General features: G+C 39.9%; 2 protein-coding genes across 6 annotated transcripts in view; one reads left to right on the forward strand and one right to left on the reverse strand.

Moving 5' to 3' along the window:
• LOC139983315 (uncharacterized) overlaps positions 1 to 18364 on the reverse strand; it is a 21881-nt gene extending 3517 nt beyond the window's left edge. The window contains exons 1-16 of one of the 5 annotated variants that reach the window (XM_071996785.1): positions 18276 to 18364; positions 16527 to 16634; positions 15314 to 15721; positions 14296 to 14544; positions 13818 to 13955; positions 13091 to 13126; positions 11797 to 11891; positions 10867 to 10975; positions 10299 to 10416; positions 9655 to 9739; positions 9172 to 9305; positions 6312 to 6412; positions 5585 to 5621; positions 4800 to 4857; positions 2741 to 2827; positions 79 to 330 (exon numbers count right to left, since the gene is read on the reverse strand). In XM_071996785.1, the coding sequence (XP_071852886.1) occupies positions 79 to 330; positions 2741 to 2827; positions 4800 to 4857; positions 5585 to 5621; positions 6312 to 6412; positions 9172 to 9305; positions 9655 to 9739; positions 10299 to 10416; positions 10867 to 10975; positions 11797 to 11891; positions 13091 to 13126; positions 13818 to 13955; positions 14296 to 14544; positions 15314 to 15721; positions 16527 to 16634; positions 18276 to 18306 (2046 nt within the window). In that variant the 5' untranslated portion in view covers positions 18307 to 18364. Of the gene's footprint in view, positions 1 to 78; positions 331 to 2740; positions 2828 to 2909; positions 2991 to 4799; positions 4858 to 5584; positions 5622 to 6311; positions 6413 to 7612; positions 8621 to 9171; positions 9306 to 9654; positions 9740 to 10298; positions 10417 to 10866; positions 10976 to 11796; positions 11892 to 13090; positions 13127 to 13817; positions 13956 to 14295; positions 14545 to 15313; positions 15722 to 16526; positions 16635 to 18275 lie in introns of those variants that run through there. The other 4 variants (XM_071996791.1, XM_071996802.1, XM_071996813.1 and 1 more) reach the window with 4 other exon arrangements.
• Positions 18365 to 21396: 3032 nt separating this feature from the next.
• On the forward strand, positions 21397 to 27109 carry LOC139983275 (sodium-coupled monocarboxylate transporter 1-like). Its single transcript, XM_071996734.1, has 2 exons — positions 21397 to 22179; positions 25486 to 27109. Exons 1-2 carry the CDS (start codon positions 21610 to 21612, stop codon positions 26728 to 26730), a joined length of 1815 nt encoding a protein of 604 aa, XP_071852835.1. The 5' UTR covers positions 21397 to 21609; the 3' UTR covers positions 26731 to 27109.
• Positions 27110 to 27363: the final 254 nt, after the last annotated feature.

The raw sequence follows: 27363 nt of genomic DNA on the forward strand, positions 1-27363 counted from the left end.
AATGAGACCTAAATGTCGCACCCACAACGTATTATGCATTCACACAAAACTCGACGAACACGCAGACTGTGTACTTACGCTACGCCTGTCTCTGTCTTTGCCCCTGTCACGGTCTCGGTCCTTGTCTCTCCTGTCGTGGTCTCGGACCCTCTCCCTGTCACGCTCCCTGCCCCTGTCACGCTCCCGTTCCCTTTCACGGCCACTGCGGGACATGAGATGGTAGTCTCTGCGGTGGGTGGAGTAACCGCCGTGCGGTGGTGGCATGCCGCGAGACGGTGGAGGATACCCTGGTGGCAGGCCCCCTGGCATGTTGGGGTCATATGAGAAGCCCTGAAGAACAAGTCATGTGAAACGTGACCAAAATTTCTTGGCTGATAAAATCATATGCTAACTTTTATAACAAATATTGTTTCAGACATAATGTCTGTACATAAAAAGGTATTTTGCTATCTACAGACAAGTTGGTAATACTTTTCTGAAAGTTGGATAAGAGGGGGAAGGTGGGGGGGGGGGCCTGATCATGGTATGAACTATGGCAGGGTTTCCTAACCCATATTCTGTCAGTGTGTATGTGTTACATGTGTAACGTATGTATGTTCTACATGTGTATGTGTAACTGTGTGTTACTTTGTATGTTTACATGTGTATATGTTACATTGTATGAGTTACATGTGTATGTTTACATCTTTACATGTGTATATATGTTACATACATGTGTATGCAAATATGTATGTGATGCATGTGTGTTACGTATGTGTTCCGTGTATTACATGTTCTGTGTGTGACATGTGTATATATGTACCATACATGTGTATGTAAATATGTATGTGATGCATGTGTGTTAAGTATGTGTTCCGTGTATTACATGTTCTGTGTGTGACATGTGTATATATGTAACATACATGTGTATGTAAATATGTATGTGATGCATGTGTGTTACGTATGTGTTCCGTGTATTACATGTTCTGTGTGTGACATGTGTATATATGTAACATACATGTGTATGTAAATATGTATGTGATGCATGTGTGTTACGTATGTGTTCCGTGTATTACATGTTCTGTGTGTGACATGTGTATATATGTAACATACATGTGTATGTAAATATGTATGTGATGCATGTGTGTTACGTATGTGTTCTGTGTATTACATGTTCTGTGTGTGACATGTGTATATATGTAACATACATGTGTATGTAAATATGTATGTGATGCATGTGTGTTACGTATGTGTTCCGTGTGTTACATGTTCTGTGTGTTACATGTGTATGTGTTACATGTGTGTTCCTTATGTATGTATACGTGTTTGTGTTACATGTGTTACGTATGTGTGTTACATATGTGCTATGTGTGTCTGTGCCAGCTAATGTATTTAAATGTTCATTTCTTTCCTACTTCTTATGAGGGTATCCCTTACTTGCCCACGCTACTTAGAGAGGTCTACAATGCCTGTAAGGATATAGCAAAGCAGCCCATTTGCCTTTAATTAAGCTGGTTCAAGTTTTCAGTGTTATTTGTTTATACCATTAAACATTCCCCAAAAACAACATCTCACATTAAACTGGTTTAAAGCAATAAAAACAATACAAAAGTATGGTAGCAGACAACATGATGATTTCCACAGTAATTTCCTTTCATATCAAAGCTTTTTCTTTACATATATGACAAGAGCTCATTGACTAATTCCTCCCATACGATTCGGCATCAAGGAACTCTTTAAAATGGACACCAGAGTCCAAGATTTCAGGAATATAAAAGTTTGTGCAAGTCCCAGTTGCATTTCTTTCTCCATTGAGATAAAATACTGCAGTTTCATTTCATGTTTTATTTGGAAGAGTGCTTCATGTTTTTGTTTTTCTATAAAGTTGTAATGCATACACGCAGCTTTGGAAAACTTAATTCATGTTATTTGGCGTCGCTAAGGTGTGACCTACTGACTTCCTTTAAACAATTATTTCACCTACAGTACCACAGAGGTCTTCACCTGAATTAGTGAAAAAACGACAAACGATATAGACCATCTGATGTGTCGTGAAGAAGGTACCCAATCTACTTATCCATTTCAAACGAATAAAATCTTGGCAACTGAAGGAGAGCAATTTTGATGGGGAGTTTTACTTGCTCCATATTAAACATATTTTTAAAGCTTATATTTTATCCAACTTAAATGATATGTGATAAATGCTAACATGAAAAACTGTGTCTGGGCAAGAAACCAATGTGAAAGAACATCAAGTTACTCCCTCACAAAACCTTTAACCAGGTTGGGAAAAACTCTGGGAGTACGGGCTAACTTTGTACAATTGCAATCTTATTATGAGGAACGGTAGCTAGGTAACTGGAGAGAAATGAAGACCGAGCATCATAAACCTGCCTTATTTAAAACCGTGAGACTTTTTTCACTCTCCCATCAAAAAATGATGCATTTCTTAATGCAGCATCTCAGTCCCCTGTTTTAGGGAACAGACCTGAAGCTGGGTACCTCATAAGAGACAGCACTTGATGAGAATTATGTCGGTAAAGCAGGTGAGTTTGGTGGAATTTCCACGAGCGAGTCGTGCACCCCACGAAATGGCTTCACACCTCATCGAGAGATGACCCTCGTACGAGGTCACAGTTTGCAACTTTTTTGTCTTTTTTTGTCAAGACAAACCACTTTCTTTCACAGAATGAAGTGAAGGAAAAATAAGGCTCTGGAGTGAGTTACAGAGCTCGGGTTTCGATCTAAAGAAGAGACTCACCGAACGAGATGAGTACATTGGCGGGGGCGGAAGGGGTAGCTGGGTGTGTTGGTGAGCCTGATATTCCCTGATGTAATCACCATAAGACTGCAAGAGACAAATTTAGAGAAAACAAAACACTGTTTTTAGGATTCGACTAAATCGACTTTCGGAAAAACGCTAGACTTACTGGCTGGATTGGAGGGGTGGGAAACTGGGCCAGCCTCTTTTGCAGGTACTCTGCTGGCCAGGGCCTCCAGCCTGAGAGGGGCTGAAATGAGTGAATGGTGGTGGAGGGAGTAGAAGAGTGGTGCAGAAAAAGAAAAATTGCGAAAGTGAAAATGTGATCGCCAATAGACGACATATGAGAGCGACAGAAAACATGAAAAGCTTATTCTGTATGACAATGGAAGGTTCTTCTTCACACCTTAAAGTATACAATCTGAAAGGGACAACAAAATGGGCATTGGGCAAAGGGCTTGATATAAAGTTTAGAAGACAAAACCAAAAATGTCTCAATAATTACATCGCAGTCGGTTAGACTCAAAATGGCGACGATATTTTCAAGGCTTCATGGCACATTTTGCCCTTGGAACAGGATTTCATCTTTCATTATTCTAATGTCCCATTTTTGATTTTGGTAGGGGGGGGGGGGTGAGGTGGGACAGGAAGGTTGCATAACAGCAATTAATAGCATTATTTGTCATTACTTTATATCAAGCCCTTGCTCTATGTATAGAATTACAATAAGCCATTTGAATGATGTGTTGCACATGGGAACCACTTCTACAGATTTGAGACCACACATAACAGTGAAGCTAGATAATTGAAAAGATTTGGTATAAGAAGCAAGTGAGGGGGGAAAAAAACAAGAAAAAAAAAACAAATAAACCACCAGCGATGATGAGGAAGAGTGAAAAGTCAATCAAAGGTAAGTCTTAAAAAGTGATAAACTAAGTATATCTACTATATATGGTCCATTGCCTCTAACCCTACCACCCTCCCCTAACCCCCTCCTCCCTCCCCCAGCTCATTCAACCCCTAAAAAGTGACCAAATTAAATAGGGAAAGGCTAGAAATCAAGGGTGAAAGAAAACCACCACACACAATCTTCTTGAGGTGCATATTACTAGGCCCATAACTAAATTGTTTGAAACGCAAAGGTGGTCGATATTTGCCTCATTACTTCACCGCATGGGTTAGTAGGACCTTCCCACCTTTAAGATGGCTACCACATGATCTTTGAGGACATTGCATTGCTAATATTACAGTGAGATTACACCACCCTGCACACTCTCTGCAGTGATGATCACCTGATCACCTGCCAGTTTTAACTGGAAACATTGTCACTCCTCAAAGTTGGATATAAATGTTTTTAAGATCCTTTCTCAGTATTAAAAGGCCTTGATAGGTATGTAGGGAGGAGGGAACATGATGTGTACTGTGGCTGCATACTGTGAAGTACAGGGACTTTCCACAACAGATATCCCCAATAATAGATACATCTCCTGAACTGTCTTGAGACACATCATCTTTAAACCAGATATGCATATTAAGCCCCTTGTTTTTCTTCTGAACTGATCAACCATTTGCAACCATCATAGGATCTTTTTGTGTTTGAGAATTGTAAAACAGCACGTAGGTCATACCAGTATAACTAAAAGTTGTATTAGTTTACCCTGATTATTCAAGAAAATGTTCAAGAAAAATGAAAAGTTTTTCTTTTGAACTATGAAGGTTTTATTTTGTTTAGACTATTTGCAATGGACGATGTGGACTTCCAAGAACCAATGCAAAAATTTCATTAAAATGGACAGGTTGTACCTTGCGCGACCTTAAAAGCATAGCTTATATGACAGGACTTTTCTAAAGTGTAAAGAAAAACTGCTATAAAATAGGGCATGCATCATGATGAATGGGGGAAGCGGGCAACAGGAAAAATGTTTCATTTCAAACCCATCACCTTAGTGATGGTATTTACTGGTCGTGTACTGACCAATCATATAAGGAGGATGACGATGATACTTCCTTATTGGTTAGAAGACAATAAAACACATTAACACACGGAGTAAAGACTTACCCCGCTCACTAGCACATCTCGTGGGTTGTCTTGGCCGTGCATTAAAGGTGGTGGGGGTCTGTAGAAATGAACCATTAAGACAGACTTAGACAAGTAGTTTACAAAACATGTATACTACTCCTTACCAAACTTACTCACTTACTGTAGATACACATGACTAGAAATAATAGGGTATGATATCACTGCTTTCAACAAGGCAGGATCCAAATTTGCATTTCTGAGTAGGGTAAGGTGAATAACAAGTTTGTCATAATCAGCCAAGATTTTCCCATTTAATGTCACAACAACCAATTGCATATCAAGGATAGTAGTGAAAGGTTAGAGTAGATCAATCACATTCTAGTGAGAAAAAAAGAAGAGCTCAATTCAAATTCACACAAATTTTTTCTCATTGCCAGGAGGCACCGACCCCCTCCTCCCATTTTTGGTTATGCTAATAAATTTGACATAACTTGTTGAATATTCACAATGTGTAATCAATGTGAGTAGCTACAGTTATAATGTGCCGATCATGATTGCCGACCAATTTCGGAAAAAACAGCTGCAGCAGTGAAATTATGCTAATGGAGGGTACAAATATACAGTTCAATAGTAAATACCCCGGTGATCAAACATACAGACTAGGGCTCAAGAGGTATCGGCCATTTTGACGTCCCACTAGCATACAGGGTGCCTAATACTAAATGACAGTGTGTTTCAAGTTTGAAAAGACAACATATGCAATGCAACATTCCTAACATGTTTTTTAAAGATTCTAAAGAGATATATCGGAATATGGATCTCACCTCATTCGCTTGGATGGTCTATCTCCTCCTCTGAGACCTGAAAAGTAGAATCATACATACTGAGGCTTAATTCAACTGAACTGTCATTCCAAACTTGAAACAAAGAAATCATGTTTTCTTCAACATGCTATATATATCTATATAACCTACTCTGAGGTACCATTTCTGGTCACATCAAAATAAAGGGTTGACTTTGAAGAAACTCTGCCGTCCTTGGAGCACCCTGGAATCAAGTTGTCCGAGTGGCCGGCAAAGTATGTTTTCCAAAACATTAAATGCATGATAAACAGCTTATTGCTTTATACTTAAAAATAATGGTTTGTACTTCAAGAACCTCCAAGGATTTTGGTTTACCCACATGAAGTCTTTGGCATCAACCAAAATAAAAAAATAAACCACCATCATCAATTCATATGCAAACATCAAATCATATTTAATTAGCAATAACTACGACATAATGAAAGTTGGCTCTTCAATGTAAAATAATGAAACACCATCACTTCATTATGTATACCAGCAAAGAAAACATGTTTAAAACAGTGTTTCAAACAAGAACAAGTGTTTAAACAGTGTTTTAAAACAGGAACAAGTGTTGAAAACAGTTGAAGTATGGCTGTGGGGTACTGTATGGTAGGAAAACGTTTCATTACTGTACAAGTTTTAGAGGTTAACAGGACACTGTTCCTCTGCAATACGTTGCATTAAAATTGAGGAGAAAAGTACAAACCCCCAGATCTAGGATCCATCCTACGCTTGCCTCTGTCGAGAAACAGGGGCGGTCCTCTCTGGGGTGGGGGAGCTGGTGGGCGTCGTTGTCTCTGCTGGTTGCTGTGGATATTTCATTACAAAATCAAATCAATCATATTTTACTCAGGTTATTGGATTGTGAGGTCCATGCATAAATTATAAAATTAAAAAAAACATTTAACATCTTTAGTGATTGATGTGTTATAGCACAGTACAAGGTCAACCATGAGAGGAATGGTCAGAGACGAAGACTTTGAAGGTGGCAAAACTTGCTGATGCTGGATAAAATCGATACTTCATGCATTGGTTTATCAATGTTTAAAACAACATGAATACTTTAAAGCAAATGCCAGAAGACATGCAACTCACTAATGGTGTTGTTTTCACCATGGACAGATGTTGGTTTTGGTATACAAGCATTTTTGTCTGCAAAGCACAAATAGATAAACTTGAGGCAGTCTCCTTCAACAATGCCATAGGCCTTTGACAGGGTTTCAAGAGTATTGGCAAAACGTTTCGTCTCCCAGAGAAAGGGACAATTTTATGCCTCACTGATCTGCAGACCGTACCATTAGTCAGGCCTGTAGGTTTTTTCATATTTTGAATCCAGATGTAAAACCAACACATTCTTCTTAAAATGGAAAGTACTAACTTGGGTTAGAGTTTTCAGCTTTTGAATTACCAGCCGCCCTCTCTTTCCCACATCTTTTGCAAAGTTGGGCCCACTACAGGCACAAACACACTATGCAGTCATTACTCAGTACTGTTGTTGACGAAACTGAACTACCTTTAGGATGTTTCCCTCATCCTTTTACATGTGGATACTAATAAAATTTCATGACCAGAGGTATTGAGAGACATCTAATGAAGTTGTCAATTGACAATTCTCACAGGGCAACAACTAAAATCTATAATGCCAACACACATGCTTTTACAACATGCGAGTCATGAGGTCCCCCCCCCCCTCCCGCCACAAAGTTGTAGCAAACTAACATGACTAACATGACTGTAATCTGCAGATTAGGTAAGGACTCTGTAATCTGAGGATTACCTAATATCCGTGATCTGAGGCATTTTTATTACGACCTAGCAGCACCTTCATCTCCATTTTCTGTTCCCCCGTGCAACAGTAGAAGCACCCCCTCCCAGTCCCAATGATGCTCCACGATACCATCTGACGGCACCATCATCCTCCCCTGTCCCAACACTCAATATGATATAACTTGCACATTTCTGACAACTTTACCTCATCAACGTCACCATGTTATCTTAACAACATACCACTATTTCAGCACCAGAACCATCTTTTCTTTTCTTGTTAACTGTTCTCAGTGTCTAAGTGAGTCCTATCATATATCAGTCCCTTTTTCAAGTCAAACCTTCACAGATAACAAAATGTCCAACTGGAGAAAGAATACCCTTCAGACAAAATCACAAATCCTGCTGAAAATATTCTGCTGAAAATAGTCTACACTGACCAATGGAAAGAGTTTCTCTTATTTTTCTTTCTTTCTCTTTTATGACGGTTTTACTAAGACTTGAAAGAGGTGTCCATCGGATTCATTTGAAAATCCAAAGAATATAAAAAAGACAGTCTTTGTTGTCATGACACACACACCGTCCATAGGCAGCAAACATATTGGAAGGATCTCGCATAACAGAAAACCGTCCAGATTTGGGAACAATAAAACACTTTTTAGATCCGATTTTAACATTAAGCATCTGAGTGGAATGGTCCATAAAAGAAAGAAAGTCTCTCCTTGTTGGATGCTGTGGGTATCACCTTGAAGACAAGGTACCACTTGGAGGACCAACCATTGAGATAACTCAAAAATCCATCAACGCTTTCACATCTCTGTTAACCTCTTCTTGCTTCACGTACTCATCCGAAATCAACTCTTTTTTCATCTCCAACTTTTCTTAATATCATTTCCAACAATGTCCATGTCGGAGCTTACCTTCTCAACCAAAAATAGATGATGATTTTTTTTTTATAATAATTGTCCCACATTCCACCATTTCGGGGGGGAAAAGCTTGACCCCGGTTCGACAACACTCTTTTGACCGACAGAGGTTGACGTGACTTTACTTTGGCAGAGCCATGTATCGGATAGTTCGTTAATTACGATATTGGTCCGTGACCTCAAACGACCTTTGCCCCACACATGTCAATTTTGTCAGGCAGCACCAGCCGGTACCGGCTGGGATTTAGTCCTGTGGGGGTAGACGTAATATATATTGGACGACACGCTGATAACGTTTGAGTTTGAGCCTACATCTGCCTCACCACTGAAGGGGAAAATAAAAATGCTGTTATACTCTACATTAAGGTGTACTGTGCTTCCTTTTCTTCAGTAACCAGGGTTTTGGAGAAACACCCCAACTCCCTCCCCCCTCACCCACCATCTCGGCAACCCCCTCCCAATTATACTGCTAGGACAAACAGAGATCACATTCAGGCTTGTATAACTGAAATATATCAAAATCAGCACCATTTTGGATTCTAACTTTTAGGTTGTCATGGAAAGCTAATCTTGCACAATTCATCTTCAACTATTAACTGAATCCCACATGACGCCTTTCCCCTTGGACGTGGAGCCTCTACTATTCCATTCCCCCCCCAATTCCCTCCCCCTCCCCTATATCAAACATCCTCTCCTACCATCTGTGATCACAAAGGGACACCGCAATGCAGCCTTTCCATTGTGAGTGCACACACTGCAGCTCGAGAGGAAACCACATTTTGACTTCGCTATCACAAACAAAATTTCGTGACTATGTATCAGCGTTTCCGAAGCTTAGCACATGAGAAGTAGTTCTCTTGACTCTGCGCTGCTAACCTTAGAGGTTCCCTCCTTCGGAACGCTTCCTCCCGGCGACGGCGACGGGCGTCCCTAAGGATCTCGATCACGTTGATGTGTTCGTCTTGCGGAAACAGTCGACAGAGGGCCTCGCCGGTGTTCGGGTCTACTTCCTGCGGCGTCGGAACAGGAAGAGAGAGAAGAAGATGAGTGAAAATGTCGCCAATCTCAGCTGACAGGACTTAAAATAAAAATGACTTCCACCTTTTCTTCTGGTCCATTTTCAAAATGTAAACATGAAGAGAATGCTAAGAGGAGTATTAAAGTGGTAAAGACTGCTCCTCTGGTCTCTCTACTAATAACGGAATGAGATCGATTGATATCTAGCATAGCGAATTAACTCCTAGCATATTCGCCCCAAATTATACCGTCTTATTTTTCCTCATTGTATGCTACATTTTCTTGCTAACATTATCAATAAGAGGAGACTAAAAGACCAAAAATGACGAGATAATTATTTACCTGTCCGTCTCGTCCTATTTTGACCGGTTTGTTGTCATTCCATGCATTGTATAAATGAGCACAGTTAAGGAAAGATAGTTCATGTCTGAAAAAGTTGAAAACAAGGAAATGTTATTTAACAATGGACTCGAGGGAAACAAAAGTGACGGGAGAAACAGCAAAGTAGATATGCTTTAAATTATTCAATGTTTCAAGCTTAACAACTTGGCAATTCTGAAATGCAAGTGTCATTACTACTCAACCAAAGACCGGCATACTGTGGGGAGGGGGGGTGGGGGAAGGGGGTGGGGGAGGTGGGAGAGAGAACCGACATTAAGCATTGTGGCAGTACCCAAAAAAAACATTACAACTAACCCTCTTGATTTTGACAAATTATAACAAATGCCTAACTGCCATGTAGCAAGTTTAAACTTGAGAATTCAACCCTCTAAATTGGCTCGGGTTAGCTCAACAACCTTGTGTAGGAACTGTATAGCTAAGGGTTTTCATGACCAATTGTCCATTATCCAGTACATTAACCAAGCCTAAGCAACTGGGTGGAGATAAGATGATTTTATCTTTTCTTGAGAATTTGTAGAATTTTTACATCTGCAATACTATTAAAGAAGTTGTACAATACTGGCTAGGGAGGATTTTGAACATACCTGGTGATCCAATCAACTTTAAAGACAGACCCCAACATCGATCTGTTCATACCAGTTGGCAGCACCCAGTTGACCTGAGGTCCATCTCGCCTGGATTCGGATCTGAGCCGGGCGAAACCTTCGCAGAAAAAAAAAAAAATAGTCTGATTATCGCTAGTGACGACGACAACAATGAATTATATTCAAGGACAAATTCTATTTCATCATAAATGCTCAAGACTTCTGACTGTAAAAGTACGTAAGAAAATAGGGTTCAAACTCTGTCAGGATTCCCATCATGGAAACAAATTTAGGTAGCAATTAGCACCATACTTTTATACAGCAAAGCTATGTTGCTATTTTGCTCCTAATGATAATATTCATGAATAAAATATTAAAATTATTATATATCATTTAAATTATTTGCAAAAATATTTCCTTTGCTCAAATGTAAGAGGTGGTGAGTTTCATCCACTGAAGTATTGGCTGGTGTTCATTTACTACAAAGAGATACTCCACAAATGTTGCAAAACAAGAACTTTCTTCTGTTCAGCTATTTTGGCCAGACACCCCCCTTACCCACTCTTACCCTGAAATTTTCCACTTTCCCTGACAGAAAATACCAGCAGGACGTGTCTACACTCTCTGTAGGCTTGGTTTAGACGCTGCTCGTTGTAAGGCAATGTAGACCAGACGCCCTGAAAGAAGAAAAGAGAGGGTTTATACATGCACCAATCGCTACATTGATGTCCATGTTAACATGTCATTGCAAACCCTATACACATAACGGAAGGTACACGCCAAACACAAATTCCATCAGGACAGACACCACCCAGATCATTCCAAACACCAATTCCATCAGGAAAAACACCACCCAGATGATTCCAACACCAATTCCATCTAGACAGACACCACTCAGATCAATCCAAACACCAATTCCATCGGGACAAACACCACCCAGATCATTCCAAAAACCAATTCCATCAGGACAGACACAACCCAGATGATTCCAACACCAATTCCATCAGGACAGACACCACTCAGATCAATCCAAACACCAATTCCATCAGGAAAAACACAACCAGATCATTCCAAACACCAATTCCATCAGTACAGACACCACCCAGATGATTCCAAACACCAATTCCATCAGGAAAACACCACCAGATCAATCCAACACCAATTCCATCAGGACAGACACCACTCAGATCAATCCAAACACCAATTCCATCAGGAAAACACCACCCAGATTATTTCAAACACCAGTCCCATCAGATCAATCTAAGCACCAATTCCAGGATGCCTTTCATGTCACTCCTGATACAAATTCTATCAGTATGGGCACCTCCCAGATCATTCTAATACCAATTCAATCAGGACAAACACCACCCCGATCATTCCAACACCAATTCCATCAGAGCAGGCATCTTTGACATTATTACCGACATCTTTACTGACATCATTCCAGTCTGAGCTAATATATTCAAATCTGTAACCACAGTTTAAAAGTGTCACCTACCTTAACCTTAGCAAGGGATATATTTTCAAAGTTGTTGCTCTTGATCAAGAAGTACCTAGCATCTCGAAAAAGGTATTTCATCTTTGACTTTTGCTCTGTGAAATAAAAATTAATCAGAGAGAGAGACAGGGAGAGAGTAAGAGAGATGCCATTAAACTATTGATGGGAAGTACAATGGTGCACAGGGTAAAGCTAGATAAGTTTAACAGTTAAACGTCAAAACATCATGATGCTTTCTCATGCTACTGTTTAATAACTACAGAAACAAGTGATCAAAGAATATCAACACAAGCATTGCAATCTTAAAAGCCTCAAATTGGGTCTCTGGAAATTTAATGCTACATGTAAATGGCCTTCCAAAGATGGGCAGGGGATACAGACACCAAAAGTTTGACGGTTTTGAAAATTTTCAAAAGATGATATTACCCCGTCTCCATGGAATGTATCTATGTCTGACCAATTTACAGTAGCTTACACAAAACCTGATACGAAATTTAGCACTCCACCGACTTAAAATTGACACAATACCATTGCCACTATCTTAAACCACCTGTCAAATGACACTACAACACACTTTACCCTTGTAAGTGGTTGTCTTGCTCTCGCACAACTGGTACCTGTACAAAACCTATACGGCATGGAGGACTACACCTAATGAACAGTTTTACATCCAGAAACATTTAAAATCTGACATGATGCTTGGCTTTATAGTCGATGCTTTTCTTGAATTCAAAGACTTGAGAAAACTTCACCCACATTAACAAGATTCCAGTGAATGAGAAATAAGGTAGAACTTGTGCATAAGATGCGTTCAGAATGGAAGATTTGAAGGGTATAATTAGACGTTGACCCAGCAGGGGTGGGTCAGTTTTGTATCCATTACTGATTGGAGTATGGGTCAAAGAGGTGGGAAGTGAAATGACAACACACCACAGACAAGCATGCAATTATAATTCGCCATTTTTTTAAATAGCACAAATTTTTCTCTTTTTTCAGAAATTAAGCCTTTATTAGCAAAACCTGATGTTAGAGGTTTTTACTTTACTTTTTAAAACAATGGCAGGACGGTCATTAGATCTGCTAGATATTGATCTGACATTTTATTGGGTATAAGCTCTTTTGGAGAGTAAAACACTGAGCCATTTGTTGTGAATTGTGCATCTGTGTAACCAATCTAAAACAAGCACTATTGACAATCATGGACATACTGTTACCAGGGAAAGGAAAGTAGGTGACGTACTTAGCTGTGACTCAAAGGATGACAAAATTAATCTCTAGGGTGAAGTTTTCTCACCTTTCATTTTCTCTGACGTTTCAGGTGCTGGTTCTCCTGTATAAAATGAAGATATTACGATTAATAGCAGATGACTATTGATTTGCTTTGGATAACATCCAGTGCTAATGCAAGTGTCCTTAGTATTTTATTCATGAATGGGTTTTTACTTTCAGGCCATTTGTAAGTGATCCACTTTGGGGTTGATCATGTCACTTCAGTTCTCCATTCCTCTCTAAATCAGTTATTATACATCAACTGCCTGAGCATCTCCATACCATGCACGGAGGCAGCTGCACCATTCATATGCTACACCATTCAATTCATGTGCCCCACCATTGAATCCATGTACTGCACCATTGAATCCATGTGCCCCACCATTGAATCCATGTGCCACACCATTCAATTCATGTGCCGTACCATTCAATTCCGGTTACACCATTCAATTCATGTGCATTACCATTCAATTTCTATGCTACACCATTCACTTCATGTGGTGCACTATTCATAACATGTACCGCACCATTCAATATATGCGGTGCACCATAAAGATCATGTACTGCACCATTATATATATGCGCTGCACCATAAAGAAGATCATGTACTGCACCATTATTCATGTCTGGCAATACACCCATTTCAATAGCGCATTACACCATTGACTATCTAACTCCATCACTGCAGCACCCACATCTAACCTTACTGACTCCAATGAGAAGAAGAAGTGCATTGAAGCTGGGGTACATACCCGGTCCTGGGAGCGGTGGCGGTTCCTCCTTCTCTTCGTCCTTGTCAAATACAATCGGGGAATGATTTCGCTTTCTATTGCCATCTGAATCAGCTGCGTCTCCGTCCGGTGATTCCGTCGATTGGTCACCCTGATGATCTGTAAATGGGAAAGTCATTTAGGAAATTCAACCGTGAATCAGCTAAACCCGTAGTTTCTTCCCTCATACGATAGAGTTTGCCTCTTCTTTCGCAAGTGATGAAATGATTGCACAAATTATCCTACTGAATGTTAATAATTAACAATGAAAGGTCAAGACTTTTAGGAGACATACAGACAATCCCTTCCCTACATTTCCATATTTTCACTTCTTTTCCTGCAGGTTAATAAAACCAAATATGACCAGAAGTTCTCCACAGACGGAGGGAGGGGAGGGGGGTATATGAGAAGTCCAGAGGAAATACGACGTGTAAAAGTGACTAAAAGGAAATCAATTCACCAGTCTTTTTAGAGTCTGTTTTCTTTGGTTTCTCTTCAGACTGAACTCCACTCTTGCCGGCCTTCTCATCGTTTGACGATATGGATGACTGGCTGTCAAAGCTGCTGCTGCTGGCCTCGCTCCTCGTGTCGTAGCCTTCAAAGTTTTCCGGCAAGTCCTCGTCGCTGTCCTCTGAGACGGCGTTGGTAGTCGGATGAGTTCCAACCAGAGGTTCGCTGGTCTTGGCTTTGGTCTCTTCCTTTACTTTAGCTTTAAGGAAAGAGAGGAATACATAAAACCTAAATCCCAAAATGCAGACTAGAGATTTTGCATGTGTAACTACTAGAAGCTCATATTAATAATGCTATACCATATTGCAGTAAATTCAGTTCTATTTCTGGAGGAAGTAGCCCTTTCTTCCATTGCTACTATACTTTATATGTGATCATACCTTGAGACAAGGTTCTCCACACCTAGCCTGCACATCCCAATTTATACTAGTTACTTTACAGGTAATGATTTTCAAGGCAAGCTATATACCTATATTACCCATTTACACTACAATGACTGTTGTCAGGTAAGCATTGTGGTAGTTGGTGTTTATGGTGGAGACAAAACATGATTCAAGGTAAAAATAATAAAATAATAACAACTAATGACATTCTTTACCTCTTGAATCTGAGTTGTAAAAGTTGAATGACCACACTACTCGTTCCAGTTATGTCAAAGGCACTAATCTGTGAGCAATACTATGTAAAACATGCCTCAAAATACCCCATACACTGGCAATTGTTGCAACAACTTACTTCATAAAATTAAACTGTATAAACTGTATAAACGTTAGAAGGCCTCACATTGGATTCTAGAACAATCGTCTTGAAAGACAATCTTGACTTTTTTGGATACAATTATCTACCCAGGCTTTTTGTAGTACATCAGTAGTTTGTTGAGCTTTTCCCCTCTCCCCCCCACCCACACAGTTAATAAAGAAATGGCTTCAATTCAATGGCTTAGAAAACGATCTCTTTTTCTTCCTTACCTTTCGTCCCTGTCTCTTTAGCGGTCTCTGCTTTGGCAACTTCAGATGGCTTTTTCTCCTTCTCTTCCTCCGGTTTGGCAGTGTCCTTGTCACTGGTCTGTTCTGCTGCTTTTTTTCCAGCGGCCGCGGCTTTCTTCTTGGAATTCTTTGCCGCGCCCTTCTTGGGACCTGTGGAAGCCGCAGGGTTCTGTTTCGTGGCCCTCTTACCTTTGGTCGCTGCCTTTACGGGGGTCTGCTTTGTCACCGGTGTGTCCGCTGGTCCATTTTTGGGTGCAGCCTCAGCCGCGACGGATACCCCCGTCGTACCCTCTCCATTTTTCTTTTCTTTCGGATCGGCCGTGACCTTGGCGGTCTTTGCCGCTTTGGCCTTGGCCTGTCTCTGCTGAGCAGCTTTCCGAGTTTTTTTACCTGTAAACAGTTTTAAGCAAAATAATGTTTTTCTTCAAAACAAACTGTGTAAAACCATATACACACCTACTTTCAGTACGGTATTTAAAGTTGACAGCATGAATAAATGGACAAAGTTTTTAAGAAAACAAAACAATGTTTAAATAGGAGTTACAGTATGTTGTAAGCGTTCTTATATGACTACGAATGGTAACTCTACAAACATCGTTTTTCGTATTCTGACCCAACAGGCTAATAACACTGTTTATTCACAAACACCAGATGACAACCTAAGTGCAGTGTCTTAATATGGTTTGCCACCCTCACAAAATCCTAGAAATGTTTCCACCTGGCAAGCATTCATCTGAAATTCCATTGGCTACTGATGTTACCCTTTGAATAGTCCCTGTTACTGTTCAGTGTAGGTTCATGTATACATGTATATATGTATGTTTGTATTTTAGATCCTCCTGCAAGCAGGAACTTGCAAAGAAGCCATCATTGGCTTTTCAAAGCCGCAAGCTGACGGAAGTCAGTCTCTTACATTCATATTTAATGTCCATGATTATGAATTGTCAATTGTCAACAACTCTATAACTGGACGACATACAGTAATCTTGGAGTGACTCGAACTTGGGACCTTATGATTGAAAGCACATTGTACATAAAAATACATGAAAGTACATTTTAAACTGACACAAGATCAAGGCCAAAACAATGTTTTCCTTGCAAGTAAGCCTCATTTGACAGAGTAATACCTTACTAGTTCTTGCTTATCTATGGTCAAGTACAAATAGTAACCGATGAAAGTTTTATATTCCTCTACCTGATGCAGGTGGAGACAAAGAATTATTCGGAGGGTTCACTTCTTCTGCGAACTCGTCGCCATCAACAGATCCCATTATATCCGTGAGAACATCTACATCACCATCACCTGTGAGAAAATAAATTAATACAAAACAACACCTTCTTCTTGGATCCTTTCAATCAAATTGACTCCTCATTGTACTCACAGATTAACCAGCTTCTAGATTTGCTAAGATCATAGTGTTCTGAACCTCTCTATACATGTATCTTTAGCGGGAAAAAATACATGCTTGCATACAACAGTTGTCTTTTCAAAGATTAAAGTCTAATGGAGCCCAGACGCAGCAGTTTTAAAGCAATACAATCGGGAATGTTAGGTTGCTTAGAAAGAAGTAGTCAACAACTCAACTACAGCACAAATTAGTGTGACCATTTTGTATACAATTTGCCAAATGCACTGGGTACACTCAAGTCATTAGAGAAATCACACACACACACTTCTTTTGATTTCCATGTACACATTAAAGAAAAAACAGGGAAATTAACAGGTTTCCATCTCCAAAAAGATAGTAAAATATAGGAGAATAGATGGAGCAATTGAAGAATACCCCGCAACTCACACGCTATTTGAGAACAACAATACATCGTTTACTACTAGTATAGCCAGTATTGCGTTGTTCGGAACACTGCAAAGTTCGGACACCCCTAAGAAATACACGATTTCACCATGACAACCTATAGCAACAGCCAATTTCACATAAAACTATGAACCTACAGATACTTTCTCTCCAAAATGACCCGTGTGCAAGTAAGTACTTACATATTTGTCAATAAAATGACGGAGATCTATGAAGTCTGTTATAATTACTGAAAGAGCAACTGCGCCACCAATTTTACCACCAGCGCCACACTGTGGGGCGGGTGTCCGAACTTCGCAATACTCTAGCAAAGAAATACCAGTTCCACAATCACGAAGAATCTTCTTGGAATACAACTTGAAAACAGTTTGCAGGAAAGAAAGTTTGGCCGTGTATCGTAATATAACACACTTCTCCCACCATACCAAGTATATTTTCAGGTGATTTATACCAGAATATATAGTTTTGGGGTGTTTTAAGGCTTAGGTGTCCGAACTTCGAAGTGTCCATGCTAGTACTATAGCCAAGGGTAGTACGAGTAGCTTATGGCTAGGGACTTCCTGTCATACTCATAATCTGTGAGATTCAAGATTTGTAGAGTATTCTGAAATCTGGCAGAAATTGCTCTCTAGATCTATATTAAATAGTTAGTGAAATGAAAAGTAACATTTTCTGGGGTAGCACATCACCACTGCAACAATATTACTGTATATACTGTAGGTCTAGGCTATGTTGCATTGTAGAACACGATGGGATAATGCTCTGCTTAGCTCCTAAAGTTACACTTGGACTAGGCTAAGTAACATTTATACTCTGCAAAAACCAATCACTTCCTGTAGAACTGGCTATTAACTAGGTCTATCACATGTGGAATGGTTCTCAACCAACGTGGATCTTCTGTGATTACTCTCTTAAACAGTAGTCACAATGGCGCATATTCGTTACTCGCCGCCTAACCTCATCAAGGGCAGCTTTTACTTAGCCTAACGTTATAGCGGTACGTAAAACCTAACTCAACTCAAACGTTTACGAACAACAGTGTCTAACAAATACTCAATTCTTCGACCGAATGCCTAACGTTAAGTAACGCTCCTCTTCTCTTAATTGACAAGTCCTTAAGACAGCAATACCTTTTGAGGAACCAGCATCTTTAGTTGTCATTTTTTACTGCCCCAAGAAATAAAAAACTTCACTAAAACGGTCACAGGATATCAGCATGTTACTAGTTCTAAAATCCGTTTATTTTTATAAAGAGAGCGGCGTGTGGGAAAAATCGATGGCGCTATTACATTTCAATAAAATAAAATGTCGTTCTTGTTTTGAAACAAAAAACTTCACTGAAACGGTCGCAACTAGGATATCACAAGTTCAACATGTTACTAGTTCTAAAATCCGTTCATATTGAAAAAGACAGAAGAGGTATAGGGATGATATATTATGAAATTATTACACCGTTTGTTTTAGTTTACTCATCAAAGTTCACCGTTCATGTAATGTGTGACCTTAGGATAATAAGACCGTTTTCTTTAAAATCGTACTTTCTTTTATGCCAGGAATTCCTATCTACTTTGTGACAACGCATTCTTGTTAAAATGTCACAATGACTTTGTTTAATAATACATCTTCATAGATAATCAACGACAATCGGACAATAGTAAAGCAAAAGCTGCACAAGTGTCCAGTCAGGGAGTTGTTCCATAACTCCCTGGTCCAGTGCAGGTTATTCCATTGGTACCTATATCCAACTAACAGGATTTTGACCCAAAACAAGTAAAATGCAAACAATTTGGACCATTTTATTACTTTTTGCCAAGGTTAAACTGTTGTTATAGTTTACTTAAAGTGTTTGCGGCTAAAACATTTGTCCATTTTTTCTAGAGTGTATATCGATCGTGCTTAAAATAAACACTTATTTCAAGAGGAGGAGTAAATATTTTCAGCGTAAGCTATAGGCTCTCTGCATGAACAAATTAGCTGCAGCTTATATGTATATCATACATCATATTCGAATTTAGGCCTTATACTTCTGTTATAGGCCTACTTTGCCAAAATAAAACAAATTGGATTTCAACTTGTGTTGACGGAACTTTCCTAACAGCTAAGTCATAATACATTAAACAGACCATACTTCACCTGCAAATCGAGCAGAAAATGAATTTGTTTACGACTACTGTATAGGCCTAAGAATTATTTGCATTCCCACATGCATGGTCCTTGTGCTCTACAGTTCTGTACATGTTTTGTAATGTGTGCGTGTACGGTCCGTAACTTGAACTCTCTCAGTTTGCCATTGGTGTGCTATAGGGTTCATATATCACGTAGACTGTATATAATCCCACTGTGTATAATTCTATTTTGAAAAACTTGACATTTTATTTCTGTCTCTCATGATGGTGTCGCCGCAGTTGTTATGAAACCAAACACATGCATGATACGCATCTCAATAACATAAATTTAAAGTTGCACAACCAATGTTCTCTAAAGTCTGTATATATGTAAACCTATTGGAAGGAGAACTGAAAGAAACTTCATTAAACCGGGCCAGCTAACCTGATTTACTTGGCACCGATATACACATTATCATGGCACACATATGTAGTTTCGTGTTATACGACAGCTTCGGACAGCTCGACATGAAAGTACATTATTCGAGCCGTATATGGTACTATGCATATATGATAATATTTCTAACTGGCTGATAAAGACACCCGATGTGTACGAATTGAGTTAGCTTAGTACTGGGAGAGAAATGTATAAGTTTGTATAGTTATGTATACCTATGGAAATTATACATCTTCAACGATTCAACAAGTATGTTCGGCATAATTCTAGAGGCATAGTTAGTCTGCGAATTTAGCGACTTGACTTCATTGCAAACGTATACGTATAGATAAGGGTTCTGTCTTGGACTTGTTCACCACGACCTCTATTCGTGTAACCGTTGACTTATTGTAATATTGTGACGAGCCCGGCTCCTCCGATAGTAAAACTATATCGGGACTCGCGATAGAAAGGTACTGGGATATCTTGATGCCGTATTTATGCTTCTTCAGGAGATGTCTCGAACGGAAGAAAACAATGAGTTCACACAAAAACAATTTGACGAGATAGGATTTGATTTAATGATTCGGTATAATTTCTTCTCTGTCGATTCTCTTTACAAATAAAACTAAATTACAATGATTTGACTTGACTTGACTTGACTCCGTCAATTAAACAATTAGAAAGAGTGATGAAATGGTGACGAAGCAATGACGAAGCGACGAACTGATCACGGAGCGCTGACGGAGTGATAAAACTTTCGGCCCCATGCCCTTTTATACCTTACTTCTATAAAATCCCTCTGCGCATAATCAGTAGGCAGCCAATAACCTGACCATCCTGTATTAACTTAATGATATAAAAATAAGTGCGCTGGCACTGATCTGCCCTGATTGGTTGGGAGTTTGGAAGTCCATCCCCTTTCTATGGAAACTTCCATACCACGTGAGAGAACCTTCTCGAATGTTCCACAGACATAATGGAATCTATTTTGGGAAAAGGCCCTGTACCAAGATTCAATAAGATAGTTAAAACTTCTCGTGGGAAAACTGAATCCATGACCTAGATAAATACATAAGAGGCCTGTAAGGTGTCTCGATGGAGTGTTTCGGTAACATCAAAGAGATGGTATCACTATTTCATAACATTATAGCTCCATGGACTATATAGTCCGTTTTATTAGGAAAGTATATACTTTCCTAATGTAAGCTGTACCACAAAATTACATAATTAAAAAATACATAATTATGTCAATTTGTAAGTTATTCACAGGTTTTGTGAACGATTATATTTTTCTTCCATGCCCTGACCTGTTTTCTATTTGTTTGTTTTTTTTATGGACAAATAAAAGTCCAAAGTTACGCGTCCCTATTAACGAGTAATACACTACTCACTATTGATAGCCATGCATATAGTACTTATACCTAACATCTTCAGAATAGCAAGAGGTTTACAATACGTTATCAGTATTAGCATATAAAGTCCCTATAATTCTTATTTTATATTGACATTACACAAATCAGGCAATAGATGAGAAACTGTCTAGTTCTGATGGATGAAGCTGATAAGAGAGACCCTCAAATCGTAAATTCTATTGTTGCCTTGTGGACTATCCGAAGAGACCCACTTAACCCTGTCGTTTTTGTCTTGAATTGATCTACCTGCATGCAATCATATACGTTCCTATGGAAAGCGTCTGCAAAACATATTATGATATTTACTACATATTAAAGACTTACGGAGAATGGACCTATATCATTTTGTGAAAATGCAACTTATATACTCCGTGCATATACAGTAACTCTAATATAGAAACGGAAAGAATTGCAGAATTAACGTTATTTGTTCTGATTTATTTCAAATATTTCGACTAACTTTCATTCGTTAGAGAAGAGGTAGATATATATAGCATCCTGTGACAAGATGGCGACACCTGAATACACTCTAGGTGTTTGGGATTACGTAATACTAGTCGGACTATTACTAGTCTCTGCTGCTATTGGTGTTTTCCACGCTCTCCGCGGCGGGAAACAAAAAGATTCCAAAGAGTATTTCCTTGGCAACAGGAAGATGGGAGCGTTTCCTGTGTCGATGTCTATCATCGTCAGCGTTATGTCGGCTGTTACTTACATCGGTACACCGGCAGAGGTATATCGACACGGTCCTATGTATTGGTTAATGAGCGTTAACAAGATTGTCGGTGCCGGTTTGGTCACTACCTGCTTCCTACCGGTATTTTATAATCTTGAAATCACTAGTGTGTATGAATATATTGACATGCGGTTTAATAAATTTGTCCGGTACGGTGTGATTCTCGCCGATTGTTCCTATACATTCATCTACATGGGGATCGTGATGTACACTCCAGCTCTCGCGCTGAGTACAGTCACGGGAATAACTCTAACCGGATCCATTCTAGCCATTGGGTTAGTATGTACCTTCTATACAGCGATCGGTGGAATCAAAGCTGTCATTTGGACTGATGTTTTGCAGGTAAGCGCCTTCACTTTTATTGTAGTTTATCGTGTTGCTTTTATAACTTTTTATGTTACAGAGTTCGTAAAACCTTTCCTGCTATGCGACCTGGCAGCCTGATACCCACAGAGTATTGTCATTCGGAATATACCCACCAGTACTGCATCCACCCTCCTTCCTCCCTCCTCCCTCCTCCCAGACTTCCACGTACAATTGAATAAGGCACGACACCATTAGAGTAAACCCAATGCTTAGTGCGACATAACTTTTATGAGGTAGCGGTGGTGTGTTTCCATTTTCAGTATAAATATATATATATATATATATATATATATATATAATGGTGTGTTTCCATTTTCAGTATAAATATGTATAAATATATATATATATATATATATATATATATATATATATATATATATAGACATGTCTGATGGCGTGTGTTGGAAAGTTAAGAATATCCACAAGAAAAAAATGATACTTTCATTTCCAACTTTATTACTTAGAACGTTAAATAGGTAACAAAATATTTCGAGCGTTTACACGGCTCTTCTTCAGTAGTACTAATGAAATGGAAGAAACTAGACCTTATTGGTATTTAGCTTAGCATGTATGCTCATAAAAGAGAGATCCCTGTTGAGCCCATTGTTGTGTGTGTTGAGGCGTAAGATGGTTTTTAGTTCCCGGTTGCTTCTTTCATGAGCGGTTTTGAAGAAGCCGTATAGAATGACAAATTTGAGGTCAGATAAGTTGTGATTGGGGAGATTAAAATGTTCGGCAACAGGGAAACCTGGGTTATTATTGCGGATACTTAGTTTGTGATTATTGAAGCGGAGTCTGAACTTTGTGCTGGTTTCGCCAATATAGGTGAACCTGGGGGCACTTGCAACAATACAGCAGGTAGATGACATTGGCTGAGTCGCAACCAAATCTACCAGGTCTCATGGTAGTGCCTGAGGCCGGTGGAGGAAAGCGGGGGAGGGGTCGAGGTGTGTGCACACCAAGCATCTTGGTTTGTTACAGGGGATGTTACCACTGTCAGGTTCATTACTGGGTGGGGCGAGATTAGTGCGAACCAGCACTGAGCGGATGTTACGGGGTTGTCTATATGCTATGACTGGGGGGGGGGGGGGGGCTTTGAAGAGCTCAGCTATTGTGGGGTCCGAACCTAGAGTGCCCCAAGATTGTTTGATTTCATTGAAAAGGGGGCGAAGGGAGCCGGGTGGTAGGTGACAACGAGGGGTAGTCTATCAGAAACAGATTTTGTACGATAGGTAAGGAGACTAGATCGTTGTAGAGACAGAACCCGTTTGAGGTGGAAGTTAAGTATACGGTATGGGTATCCCCTTTGAAGGAAAAAATCAAACAGTTCAATGGCCTTATTAAGAAAAGTTTGGTCATGTGAGCAGATACGCCGGTATCTGAGTAACTGGCTATAGACAATGGAATTTTTGGTGTGGCGGGGATGAAAACTATTAAAGTGGGGATAAGAGTGCCTATCAGTGGGTTTGGCATACACCGATGTCTCTATTTTGTGATCATCGATCATGACGAGTACATCGAGGAAGGGGATTTGCTTAGTGGACCGTTCGGTGGTAAACTTTATGGAATCGTGAAAATCATTGGCCAACGTGAAAAAGTTGTCAAGTTCTTGTTCGCCCTTATCCCATAACATAAAAATATCATCAATATATCGTACATAGAGACATGGTTTGTAAGAGGATGAAGAAAGTAATTCTTGTTCCAGGTAGTACATAAAAATATTAGCATATGAGGGGGCCATTCGGGTGCCCATGGCTGTGCCTTTGGTTTGCAGATAATGACGATAATGACGACCATTGAAGGTAAAATTATTATGCTCAAGTATAAACTTAATGAGCTGCGAGATCTCATCATGTTGGGTGACATCATTAGTCGCCATCATCTTATTACAAGCCAGGACACCTTCGCTATGGGGGATGTTGGTGTACAGGGCAGAAACATCCATGGTTACCAGAATGGCGCCTTCAATGAGGGGCGGGACTTCCTTAAGTCTGTTAAGAAAGTGGGTGCTATCTTGAATATAGCTGGGTATGTTGGGGAGAAGAGGTTGTAAAAAATGGTCAACATAGGCGGAAATGTATTCTGTAAGGGTACCAATACCAGACACAATAGGCCTACCAGGGGCGAATATATGTTGTTTACGAGCGATTTCGAACACCTCGTGGTCTGACAGTTTATCAGCATTCTCATGTTGATTGCTGACAAGGCCTTTAAGTTTATGTATTTTGGGGAGTGTGTAGAAGGGTGCGGGTGTGGGGGCGGAGGGTATGAGCTTTACAACCTCTTCTCTTACCTTAACGTTAAACGAATTTACCAAAGAAATTAGGTGTCTGTGGTATTGAGAGGTGGGTTCGTTGTCCAGTAGTTCGTAGAAACGGACGTCAGAAAGTTGCTTTTGCGCCTCTGCGACATAGTTGGTGGTGTCCATAACCATAATGGCTCCTCCTTTGTCTGCTGGTTTGATAATTATATCTGAGTTGCGACGGAGTTCGTTTAGGGCTTTGTGGTCGGATCTGTCAAAGTTGCTGGGTGCTGGTGTTTTGGTGCAAATGGACGAGAGAAATGAACTAAGATGCGAGTTGGCTGTATTAACAAAGCTGTCTATAAATGCGTTACGGTTGTCAGGTGGTGTCCAGGTCTTCTTGGCTATGTTGCGTTGTACGATAAGTGGGCGGTTAGACGGTTCTTTACTGTCTGCCCATTCTCGGAGGCGAACTTTCCGGGTGAATTGGTTAAAATCATTGGTCAGTTCCACGGGGTCCACCTGAGCTGTAGGGCAATATGAAAGCCCTAGTTCCAACACATGCGCCTGTCGTGAGGTGAGTTCATGGCAAGAAAGATTGACAACCTGGGAAGTCTCAGACAGATATATATATATATATATATATATATATATATATATATATATATATATATATATATGGTTGTTTCTCAGGGGACACGACTGGTAATTCTTACCACATGCACGCCATACATTCGCCGGGTACAGTTATAGTATATGCCGTTCGGACAGGTATATGTGTCATGATTCCGAGTGTGAGGGCACAAAATATTTGAAAAGTGGTCTGTTTCAATTATTGAATCACCACTACAAACTTGATGTTTATAAGAACATCAAAAGTTCCTTCTCCCGTGTCTCCCTCAGGTCACCCCTAGCTATTTCCAACCCCCTGTCAACCCCTCCCGCCGTCCTACCAGATTCTATAATTCTCAAATTGGCATTAATGTTTCGCACATGAAACTCATTTAAATATAATTATGGTTGTTCTTTAAATCTTGCAGGCGCTGGTAATGTTTTCCGGTTTGCTCATTATCTCTATCGCGGTGTGTATGGATATCGGCGGCGCATCTGAGGTATGGCGACGAGCTGAAGCCGGGAATAGGACAGACTTGCTAGACTTCAACATCGACCCCACGTTAAGATATTCATTCTGGACGGTGATGTTAGGAGGCACGGTGTCGATAGTATCGAGCGTCGGTGTCAAGCAAAGCTTTGTACAACGGTACAACTCCTGCAAAAGTGAATTACATGCTAAAGTAGCGGCATGGATAGGCATTGTTGGTATCGGCGTTATCGTAGTTATCGCGGTGCTTACCGGTTTGACAATGCACGCCTACTATTACGGTTGTGATCCATTAACAACAGAGAGAGTGTCTCGCTCGGATCAATTGATTCCTCTTCTAATAGTCGATTTATTCCACACGGTTCCCGGTTTACCGGGCTTGCTTATTGCCGGTGCATTCAGTGCTTCGCTGTCGTCGGTATCTTCACTCGTTAACGCTTTGGCCGCGATAACTGGGCAAGATATTGTCAAGACCATCTGGAAAGACATACCAGAAGCAAGATACACATTGGTCGTGAAATTGTTGTCGGCCTTTTACGGTTTATCGGCAATTGGTGTTGCCTTTATCGCTTCTAAGTTAGGTGACATCATCCAGGCAGTCCTGAGTTTTGGAGGGATATTTAGTGCACCTATCTTAGGGGTGTTTACTCTGGGTCTGTTTTGTCCAAGAGCTAACTCCAAGGGGGCGTTCGTCGGTCTCTTACTGGGGGTGGCAGTTGGTATCACTTTGAAAGTAGGCTCTGGATATTTCCCTCCATCACATGCAGCCCCACCCCTTTCAGTGTCAGAATGTGACGTCACTACCACGGCCAATCCCCTGCTTGCGTATTCTTGGACCAGTACGTCTAATGTGACATCTGCACATAATGACGTAACTAACACCGTGATTCCACAGACAGAGCCCTTCCCGGCAACCAAGATATTTTCGGTCAGTTTTCTCCACTACAACACAATCGATTGGTTAGTAACCGTGTTAGTCGGTTTAATGGTTAGCTACCTGACCGGTGCGACGGATCCTGCTACCATCGACCCTAAACTACTAAGTCCAGTCGTTTTGAATGTCTTTTCCTGCTGTTGGCCTTCCAAAGGTGGCACAAAGCTCAAAGATACAACTATCGATGCTGTAAAGGAAGAGCGTAATACTGATATGATCATTGAAGAGGAACATATTAAAAGAGTATAATCCGTGCTAGATTGTCGTTCTTTTTATGATCATCATTTTTATTTTACAAATTTCATAGTTATTGTATTTACGGTATCGGTAGAGTGAGGCATTGAAAATCTGTCCGAAAGAATACGGCATGTAGTGAAAGAATCATACCTTGTACTGATATATCAATTTTGTTTACATTAATAAATTACTTGCTATATAATAATCTATGTTGTACACTTAAAGTTAAAACGGTTACAAATTTAGGTGTTCGGTATTAACCGTTTTGTATGATCTTCTTGAGTGATATGCCTGTTTTGCTATGTTAAGTCAATGATTTTATAGGCGGTTCGCAGATATTACTGAAAACGCAATTGCTCCAGGTTATTATGATAAAAAAGAAAAAGAAAAATTACAGTTGTTTCATTCTTTTGAAAGGCGGTAACTTTAACATAACGCAATTGCTCCAGATCGTTATGTTCAAAAAGAAAAAAAAAAGTTACAGTTGTTTCATTCCTTTTAAAAGGCGGTAACTTGTTTCTGTTGAATAATACAAGTGGATATTACATGCGGAAGACAATATTGGATACGCTGATTGGGTTGTGATCCCTTAGCAACGTGTATTCTAACATATAAGGTAACTATATACCTACTTGTAATCTTACA

The sequence above is a fragment of the Apostichopus japonicus genome, chromosome 2, assembly GCF_037975245.1.
Source record: "Apostichopus japonicus isolate 1M-3 chromosome 2, ASM3797524v1, whole genome shotgun sequence".
NCBI classification, from domain to species: Eukaryota; Metazoa; Echinodermata; class Holothuroidea; order Aspidochirotida; family Stichopodidae; genus Apostichopus; species Apostichopus japonicus.

What these genes read in the sequence shown, in the direction of transcription:
- LOC139983275 (XM_071996734.1), top strand. Translation starts at nt 21,610, where the DNA reads ATGGCGACACCTGAATACACTCTAGGTGTTTGGGATTACGTAATACTA. An exon ending in TTTGGACTGATGTTTTGCAG is followed by an intron (nt 22,180 to 25,485) that starts GTAAGCGCCTTC and finishes TAAATCTTGCAG; the next exon opens with GCGCTGGTAATGTTTTCCGG.